This window comes from Camelina sativa, chromosome 5, assembly GCF_000633955.1.
Source record: "Camelina sativa cultivar DH55 chromosome 5, Cs, whole genome shotgun sequence".
NCBI classification, from domain to species: domain Eukaryota; kingdom Viridiplantae; phylum Streptophyta; class Magnoliopsida; order Brassicales; family Brassicaceae; genus Camelina; species Camelina sativa.
The window spans coordinates 15,458,896-15,468,575 of record NC_025689.1 but is presented as its reverse complement, the minus strand read 5'-3'; the positions used below and the strand labels follow the sequence as shown (position 1 = coordinate 15,468,575).

The following is a 9,680-nucleotide window of genomic DNA, read 5'->3' as shown; positions in this document are numbered from 1 at the left end:
TCTCCTTGTGCTTATTTTATAGTATATATGTATTATTAATCTATTATAGTATATATCTATTATTAATCTATTATTAACTTCTTATTGCTCATTAACTTTTCCAGACATTCTGGAGAGCAACCAGTGGTGCAAATTGCATTTCAGTACACAGTCGTTGTCCCTCCCGAGGGATTGTCAAATTCAGAAATGTCATCGTCAAGTAGGTATGATGATATCCATGCTGTTGATTGGTTAGCCAGTGGTAAAAATCGGGGGCTAAGCTTTGATTGAATTTTTGATGAATCGAGTACTAGTACGCTGGTCCACGCCAAAGCATAGAGTTGATAGTTAACCTCAAACCTCCCTTACGTTTTATATCCTGTTAATGAACTTTGTACAGTCTATCCCAGAGCCCAGAATCGCAATGCATCCTAATCAATACTGTCGACCTTATAGAGTTTCCTTATAGATTTGATCTGTTCTATGTTTTACAGAGGCAAACACACACTTCAGAGACGACTAAGGATCAGAACCATGCAATTTGGAACTGCCCGCAACATCAATGAAATTTACGACAGTGTGGATCATGAAGTTGTTCTCTCATTGCTTGTTCACAAGGTAAAAGTCATTTCATGTTTTTATCCCAGCTCCAGTGAAAGAAATGAATCCGTTATTAATCTGCTATTTATTTATGCATTTTTATAATTATTTCTGCAGGTAATTTTAGCCTCTCTGGAAGATGGAGTCCGAGAAGGGAGGGCATTGCTTCACGATTGGCTAGTAATCCTGACAGCACAATACAACGATGCCTTCAATCTCGTCCAATACAAAAACGGAAACAAGTCGATGAGTTCTCAGATTGATATCACGTTTTCACAATGTCCTCAACTTGAGCCTTTGCCTCGCTTAGTCTTTGCCTTACTGCGTAATCCCCTTCTCCGGTTTCATGAAGAAGGTGTTCATCCTGACTACAGAATCTACTTGCAATGCCTTTTCAGGTAATCACCCTAATAAGATAATGACTAGTTGTGAGTTTTATTGTATATAAGGCTACGATTGTTACAAATGTCAACTTCTGCATTTGTTTTCTGAAAATTGCAGTGTGTTGGACCCGAGCTCTCTCCACTGCGGGATTTACCCAGCGCTAATGTCATATTCAACACCGGATACACTGGCATATCCGCGTCATTCATTGAGCCGTGCAGCATTGATAACAAGTGGTAGTCCGATATTTTTCCTAGATGCATATACCACTTTGATAGTTTTCTACTCATCAACAGCAGACCCGTCAATACCTTTTCCTCCTCCTCAAGACTGTAAGTTTGCTCGCCAAATGAAATCCACTTCAACCACCTTTACCATCTGTCAGGTTATGTTGATTTGGAAACTTGATCGTACAGGTTTATTGAGGAAGACCATAAACAAGGTTAAACAAGAAAGGAGCATCACACCAAAGCTGATGTTTATCCGAGGAGGACAAGATGATGCTACTACCTTTGAGAACTATCTTATAGAAGAACAAGATGTGGACGGTAACGGTTTTGCTAGTGCCAGTTTTGTGTCTTTCCTCGATGATATTTCGCAGCGTGTCACTGAGTACATGAAGTGAAAAGCCAAGTGACCCTTTAGTTTTGTTATACACCCGAACTCAAAAAATTTAAACGTGTCAAACGTTTCCCATTTAGAGTTTTTGCTCTTGTTGTAAAATTTGCTCTTAGACTAGCATCCCAACTTTTTTGCTCTCTAAATCCGAATGAATAATTAAGCAAAAATTGGTTCTTCACTCTTTCATAAAACTTTCACTTACATGTCTGTTAACCTGTTAACAGTAGAGCGGCAAAACAATTTGATATGAGTCTATGACATTCTCATGGCCACAAACACTGCTTCAAGCTTACAACCTAATCCAACATAAACTTGAAAGCATTTTCCTTGCAAGAACCTTGAGCTCAATCATCTTCTTCATCACCCTCTACCTCTTCACCACTACTGTTGCTGCTGTTGTTGTTGTCATTATCTTCACCATCTTCACTCCCAATTTCTTCCATGCTAATGTCCTCATTGCCGCTCTCGTCGTTCTCATTCCCATTATCTTCCATGCTGTTTCCCTCATCCTCCTTCTCATTCTCCTCGTGCTCCATCTCGCTCTCCTCATCATTCCCATTTTCATTCTCGCTCTCCTCATCATTCCCATTTTCTTCGGTATTTTCATCATCATTCTCGTTTTCCTCATCGTTTCCATTCTCTTCTTCTGTGTTGTCATTCTCATTCTCCTCATCATTCTTGTTACCTCCCTCATCTCTTTTGCTTTTCCTCGCATTCTTCTGCGTTGATGGTCCTTCCTGTTTCCTCTTTTTCGTCTCTGTGGGCTTCGCAGCAGCTCCACCAGCAGGCTTCGAAGCTGCTGCTCCACCACCTGCTCTTTTCCCCGCGTTCTTCTTCTTAAAATCTGAAAACCAGTCATGTGGACTACAACATTAGGAGGAGACATAAGCTCAAAAACGGACACACCTAGGTCAGAGTGTCCAAACATAATTCACTTACAAAAGACAATATAATCTTCATCAAGAACAAACACTCACCTTCAAGAGAAGCTTTAAGCGGCTCCAAGAACTCTGAAAAATCCATTTCGTCTAAAGCCTTAAACACATCATCAGCCTTCATCGTTTGTCTCCTTGCATCTTTACAAAAATCATTTGCCCTATCATTCACACCCCAAAATTAAACGAAATTAACAACAGCAAACTCAACAATCAAACCACATAAACAATAACCCAACCTTGGAACTGCTCAATTGGAACCCAAACGACGAAATTTCAGAAACTTAGGGTTTTATAAGGCGTACGTACGTGGAGGAGAGGTAGTGGATGAAGATCCTCGCACTCTCGGAGAATGCGAGCAACGCTTCCTTGTGAATACTGACGTCATAATCCGGCGAACACTCCGACAGCTTCTCCTTCACTACCCGGCGCACGATAGCTAGCGGCAGCTCGTCCACCACCACTTTTTCCGACTCCATCTTCACTCTCTCTCCCCTCTCGCCGTCTTTCCCGCCCTTTATCTTAATAAAAGAAAACAGATCGGCCCACCAAACTCAGCCCATTAGTATAAAAGCCCGTGTTAAACTAATAAGCAATAAAGAGTTATGACCACGCGCTCAAATATTGACCGTTGGATTAGTTTTACTAAATCATCACCGTCAAATAGCCGTACTAGTATATTGGCCCATTAATTATAAAAGCCCATATCCCAATTGATTAGCACTAAAGAGTTAAGAGCACGCTCTCAATCTCACCGTTGGATTAATTCGGTTAAATCTCCACCGTCCAATTGTTACACTATTAAAACATTTATCAGACACGCGGAATCAGAAACAGTCGTCTTCAACCTCTAGAGAATTTGAGAATCTTAAAGGCCATCTCTAACCTTCTAATTAAATGGCGTACTCAAACGCCTACGCACCGTCGGCACCGGAGCTACCAGAATCGTACGTTCATCAGCAGCACGACGGTGAAAACAGGTACCGTTACGCGTATCAACCAACTCAACAATTCAGCTCCTCCTCTGGGTTGTTTTCACCGGAAACGCATCCGGAGATTGTAAAGAGCTTTGAGTCGGCGGATAGAGACTGGAGTGGATTCCTCGAGGAGTCGGAGCTCCGGCAAGCGTTGTTGTGTTCTGGCTACCAAGGGATTAGTAACAGAACGATTAGGTTTCTTATGTTCATCTATAAGAGTCCTGGAGATTCTCTGCTTCGTCTTGGTAAATTTTATTGTTAGTTATGAATCGATTTTGTTCAGTTTATTTTGTATGATTGAAGTTTTTGAAATTGGTGTTACATTCAAATAAGTATGAATTGAATCACTTCTTTGGTGGTGGTATTGGTACTACAAAGTGTTACATGATTCATTATAATTATAAATCAGACCATTATGAACATTGAACTTGAATCGATCCTTTCTTCGATTCTGATGTGTTTTGATTAGTGAAGAGCTTTGAGAATAGTTATGATGATCTCTGTTTAGTGATGAATAAAATTAAACCATGTTTTTTACCTATTTGCAGGTCCTAAGGAGTATGTTGAGTTGTGGAATTGTCTTGCGCAATGGCGTGTAAGTTTTTTCCAACCGTGTGGATCATTTCTTCTGTGGATCAATCTCATTAGCTTTGCTAAGTGTGTTCTTTAATTCCTCAAATGGATTATTATTGTATGTTTTTCTTTTGTAGGCAATATTTGACAGCTACGATAGGGATAGGAACGGAAAGATGAATTCTACTGAGCTAAGAGACGCTTTCTATCATCTCGGGTACATGCTTCCAACCTCGGTTCTCCAGCTAATCCAAACTCAGTTTGATGATGGGACTGGCAAAACTGTTGAGCTCTGTTTCGACAGTTTCCTCGAGTAAGTTTTCATCAATTCTTGCGGTTTTGACACTCTTCCTAGTATGATTTCACTCTCCTATTCTCTAAACATCATCGAGTCCTTTCTCTCATTTTGTTCTGCTGGATTTGCAGGTGTGGGATGATTGTCAAGGTAAGGAACTATGATCTTGTAACTTCCATTCCGGATTTTGAATCTAAACCACTTGGAATCGTTTAAAACATGTGCCATATGCTTTATTATCAGGGATTGACAGAGAAGTTCAAAGAGAATGACCCTGGTTACACAGGCTATGCAACAATCCCTTACGATGTCTTTATGTTGATGGTCATTCCGTTCATTGCCTCCTATGATTAATTGTCACTTGCTGCTTCTTTCTTTTTTTTTGGACTCATCTTCAAGTTGCACATAGATAATGGATGTCTGAGTACTGAATAGGAGAGTGAAATCAAACTAGTGAATAGTGTAGCTTGAGATGTTGTCAGAGAGAGATTAATAAATGAAAGTTGTAAGATTACAACAATGATTTTTTTTTAACAGTTACAAAAGTGATGACTTTGCACCACAGAAATTTTCAAAATGCTAAGAGCCAATGTTGAGCTGTTTGCAAGCAAAGACTCCTAATATTACTGAACCAAGGACTGAGAAGGCTCATTGCCTTGAACGCCAAAACTCAGTCCATGTCAATGGTCTTCTGATTTCAGACAAAACCTTATCGAACTGTTGGTGGAGGTCGTCGAGACTACCATTATTATCAATCACAATATCAGCTTTGCTCCTTTTTAAATCCAACGGCATCTGAGCCATCACTCTGTTCCTTGCATCTTCTTCACTCAATCCATCTCTCTCCATCAGTCTCTTAAGTTGTGTTTCTTCACTAACCCACACAACTACTGTGGGTTTGGTCCACTTATCCATCTTCACCTCGAACAACAAAGGGATATCAACAACTATCACTTTAGCGCCACTCGCCCATTGTTTCAAGATTTCCAAAAAGATACCAGTTGATATGTACGGAGCCATCAGCCTGTAGATTGAAGAAAGACACAAAACCCCAATTTCAGGGATCTCATACAATAGAGAAAATAAAAGGGACACTCTCTCAAACCCCTTACTTGTTTAGAAGTTGACGCTTGGAATCAGACGAGAAGACAATCTGACCGAGTTTTGGCCGATCCACTTCTCTACTAGGGAGCAGAATCTCATCCCCAAAAGCTGCAACTACTTTTTTCCATCCACCACTTCCTTTCTTCAATACATCCTATACAGCAAAACAAAACATTTCTGATTTCCCCACACTTTACACTAAACTTATCTTGAGTTAAATTGCATCTCTCTTTCTTCGAAATGGTGCCACAATAAAAGAGAGATGTTTACTTACTCGAGCAACAACATCAGCGTCAACAACAGGAATGCCACTAGCCTTGAAGAGGTTGGATACAGTACTCTTCCCAGACGCAATCCCTCCAGTTAGTCCGACTATTCTCATTCTCCTATTTCCTTTTTCACTCCTCCACAATACATATGTCTTCTCACTGTGATTGCCTGAGAAACACCAAAAACAAAAATCATTTTTAAAATGTTGCATAAACAAAAAGCAATAATAACAGAGTCACACATCTTCAACTTTGTTTTAGCAATTCCATACAAGAAGTGATCTGTCACAGCAATACAAGATAAGAGTAGATGCTATTGTAGGAGAACCTAAGACAGGATTTTACTGAAGCTAATGAAATAGAAAAGAGATTAAATTGCGCAAAGGACCTTTATTGTGCAAGAATGTAAAGAGAGGGGAAAGAATCAAATAACTTAGATTGTCACCAAGAACAAAGTGATTGTCTCAAAACAACTCTCAAGGTTACATCTCTTGCTCACATTACAACTCTATTTATATCAATTCCTAAGGAAACCCTATGACACATGGGCTTGTGTTTGGCTTCTCCCTTGAATGGTCTTATACTCCCCCGCAAACTTAGCAGCGGGTGTGAAAACAACAATGCTAAGTTTGTATGCACAAAGGAAGACCACTATTATAGCTTTAGCGAGTATTAGGCATGTCATAAGTGAAGGTAACCACCTAGTAGACTGGACAGAAACATAATCAGACCCTAAGGAGATGTTGAAGAACGTCATCGTAGAGACTTAATTTTCATTCTTCAAAGCCATATGAAGTCTATGAACTCTGTCAGACCATTCTCTAACTTCTTGGGGTTTCTTTACCCACTTTACTCTTGATTATGTACTTGTAGAGCTAACAATGCTCTCTCAGAAGTCCATGAATGCACATTATCTCAGTCACACTCCTATCCTATCTTCTAGAATCAGTCTCAATCTTGTTTATTGAACCAAGGAAATCTGAACAAATATTCGCAGCAAGACGAGACCGATAAACGTGTGCTTCACAAACTCCATTATTCACCAAGCGTAAGTGCAGCGGATTGAGAAAGGAAAGAGACCTCTAAAAGCAGTCATTAGTGTGAGATATATTCAGGTCTATATTTGTAGCCTATCTGAGTTGGGGTTTCTTTACCTCGTCTAACTCCCCTAAGTTGTCTTACAAGGAAGGTGAGAAGAACTCTTCCATATCTACTCACTCTCAGTTTCTTTTTCAACAAACACAGATTTCTAACCTTTCTGCTTTTCTCTCTAAGGATAAAAATTGCAAAAAAGACCAACTTCCAGAACGTAAAAGAACCAAAAGCAGTGCTCATCAAAATGCCAAATCATACCCCCAACTTAAAAGGATCTCACAAAACAGCGCTTAAGAAACAGATGTGATCATAACAAATTCATTTCTTTCTCATGAATCAGCAGTATCGTATCTGTAAACTCAAAATGTGTGGAGAAGGATTAAAACTACTCTAAGCTCACCTGGAAATCGATGGAGGAGAGCACGGGTGAGTCAATTTTTTTTTTGCAGAATTCGCGAGATTCTCAAACGATGATGGCTGAATTAGTCAAAACAAAAATATGAATCTATCATAAATAAGAAAATCGAATCCTCGACGAGAAATCGCTGAGAAGATCGGACAAATCAAAGTACAAGAGTTATGTTCGTGTTTTCAATAAGATTTGATAGAGTTCTGTCTCTGTGTTTTGATTTTTCTTTTGGGAGGTGAAACGTGAAAGGTAGGAACGCCGTCGTTTGGTTAAGTCAACCGAACTAACCAGACTGATTTGGTTAAGTCAACTCATCTATTTTCATTCCCTTGCCATGAGCATGAGGCCATATGGTCAAGTGTAATATTTAACCAAAGAGACGAACAAAAGTAAGAAAACATTAAAGCCATCAAAAGGAAGGACATCCGTGTGGCGGTGTGGGTATTAACGTCGTTAATGCATATGCCACTCATCAATGCTACAGTTTGACTTCACATCCCTAAATTTTTTTCGAATAAAATGGTAAATTATACTCTTCTGTATTATAATAGATAATGTTTTAGAATTTTCACATAAATTAAAAAAAAAATTAATGTATAGTTATAAATGTATTTTTTATTTATCATAACATATTTTTATAATTATTAACCAATAGTAATCCATCAAACTTTTAAATTTTCATTTGTTGATTTTTGAAATTCACAATTTCTTAGCATTAATTGATTAAAGTATACCGAAAATCAATCTTTGTGATACAAGAAAAAATCATCAAAAATCATCTTTTATGAGACAGAGGGAGTAGTACTCAAAATGAAAAATAACATTTTTATCTCATGTGCTTGATTTTGCCAACCGTTTTTAATCTGGCAAGGAAAAAAAATGCAGACAGGAACTAAATGTTTGAAGGTGAAAAGAGAGACTAGAGCCTGGACTGCAGCCAAAGCTAAAAACAATCATCAAGGGAAAAGAGAGACTAGAGCCTGAACTAAGTGTTTTCACATCCCTAAAATTAAAGTTTGATACAAGGGAAAAAATGTATGTACTTTTTGTTAATAAGTCGTCGAGATAAAATAACATGTGTCCCAAAAGATAAACTACGATCGACAGCTTGAGATCACTTCACCAAGAAGCGCATTGATAGTGTGACACCTCGAAAGTATCAGATTCGCATCAATAGAATGGAAAAGCATGTATAATAATGGCAGATCTCGAGCAAGAAGTTTCATGGAAGCATATAATTGGAAGTGTGTAATATATTATATTATATGTACTTTTTGTTACATGTTTACACATGCATAGTTAGGAACCCATCAACCTATTTTCTTAAAAATAAGACGCATGCATGTATATCACAAAAACTAGTCTTAGTTGCCCTTTATCTCAAATGTCATCCAACGTAAGACTCTGCACATATCAAAATTATGGGAAGATAGAACAAAACAGACTACCAATCTTTTCTTTCACTTTTGTGTAGAATGCTGGATATGGGCTTTGCCCCCAACATTTGGTGAGGCCCAAACTGAAGATAACCAGATTTTAGTGTTTTAAGTCAACAAATCAGCTCATTTAGGCGCAGGGGCAAAATCGTCATTTGCAGAGGAGATAGAGGGGGCCCTAGGTCAGTGGCCCACTATAGATACTAGAGGTCATTGTCTAAGCTCTGGATCCACTTTTTGGGCAATTAGAGAGAGAAGAGCTATTATTTTCGTATTAACTGCGTTTAGCTCTTTAATTGTCATTTTCTGTAAACTCTTCCTTAAATTCTACGTTAATAAAAGGACCAGTTCTGATTTATTACCATTAAAATCTGTATTATTTATATTGTCGATTTTATACATCAACAATTTGGCACCCACCGTGGGGCTGAACGGAATCCTTTCATTTTGACGAAAAGAATTTGAAGACAAGGCGTTTTCGGAAAACCATAAGCATGTCTCACACCGATCTCTCAAGCAACGAAGGCGCTGACTTTTCCGCAGCCTGTGTCGTGTCTCCCCGACGCATCATATGGGGGTGCACCTGTGCGAGGACAAACCAAACCCAAGACGTCAACAGGACCAAAGCAGCTGCGGTGGAGAACGTAACACTCACTGACCGCGCAGCCGTAAGCGCTACACGTGTCGCTCAAACCAATAGCGTAGCCATAGGCGCTACATCCCCTGTTCGTATAACCACTGGCGTCAATCCAACCGATCGCGAAGTCGTAGGCACTACGCGCGTCGCTCCGACAAATGGCGTAGCCAATGGCGTTATCCCTCCTAATCGTATAGCTGCTGGCGACACTCCAAACAACCGCGGAGCTATTGGCACTACGCGCGACACTCAACCCCGTCAATCATCCGGACGTGTGACCATCGATCAAGCCACGATCTCGACCTCATCAGCCCTTAAACACGACAAGTATCAAATGCAACACCTTTGACAGCATCTCGCGAACCC

The 9,680-nt window shown here is 39.5% G+C and overlaps 4 protein-coding genes across 4 annotated transcripts in view; 2 read left to right on the top strand and 2 right to left on the bottom strand.

The window, feature by feature from the left end:
- Positions 1 to 1,758, top strand: part of LOC104786981 (protein transport protein sec24) — a 5,657-nt gene extending 3,899 nt beyond the window's left edge. Inside the window, exons 10-14 of the mRNA XM_010512468.1 lie at positions 105 to 203; positions 474 to 597; positions 697 to 977; positions 1,081 to 1,295; positions 1,380 to 1,758. Coding sequence (XP_010510770.1) covers positions 105 to 203; positions 474 to 597; positions 697 to 977; positions 1,081 to 1,295; positions 1,380 to 1,588 — 928 coding nt within the window. The 3' untranslated portion in view covers positions 1,589 to 1,758. The remainder of the gene's footprint in view (positions 1 to 104; positions 204 to 473; positions 598 to 696; positions 978 to 1,080; positions 1,296 to 1,379) is intronic.
- LOC104786982 (putative DNA helicase INO80) lies at positions 1,741 to 3,024 on the bottom strand. The gene is made up of 3 exons (XM_010512469.2): positions 2,829 to 3,024; positions 2,562 to 2,680; positions 1,741 to 2,428 (listed from the first exon to the last, which is right to left on the bottom strand). Exons 1-3 carry the CDS (start codon positions 2,996 to 2,998, stop codon positions 1,929 to 1,931), a joined length of 789 nt encoding a protein of 262 aa, XP_010510771.1. The 5' UTR covers positions 2,999 to 3,024; the 3' UTR covers positions 1,741 to 1,928.
- On the top strand, positions 3,347 to 4,884 carry LOC104786980 (probable calcium-binding protein CML48). The gene is made up of 5 exons (XM_010512467.2): positions 3,347 to 3,741; positions 4,045 to 4,091; positions 4,207 to 4,382; positions 4,496 to 4,514; positions 4,608 to 4,884. Exons 1-5 carry the CDS (start codon positions 3,417 to 3,419, stop codon positions 4,716 to 4,718), a joined length of 678 nt encoding a protein of 225 aa, XP_010510769.1. The 5' UTR covers positions 3,347 to 3,416; the 3' UTR covers positions 4,719 to 4,884.
- LOC104786978 (dephospho-CoA kinase) lies at positions 4,838 to 7,766 on the bottom strand. Its single transcript, XM_010512466.2, has 4 exons — positions 7,233 to 7,766; positions 5,743 to 5,906; positions 5,477 to 5,622; positions 4,838 to 5,388 (listed from the first exon to the last, which is right to left on the bottom strand). The coding sequence occupies exons 2-4, from the start codon at positions 5,848 to 5,850 to the stop codon at positions 5,013 to 5,015; spliced, it is 630 nt and encodes a 209-aa protein (XP_010510768.2). The 5' UTR covers positions 5,851 to 5,906; positions 7,233 to 7,766; the 3' UTR covers positions 4,838 to 5,012.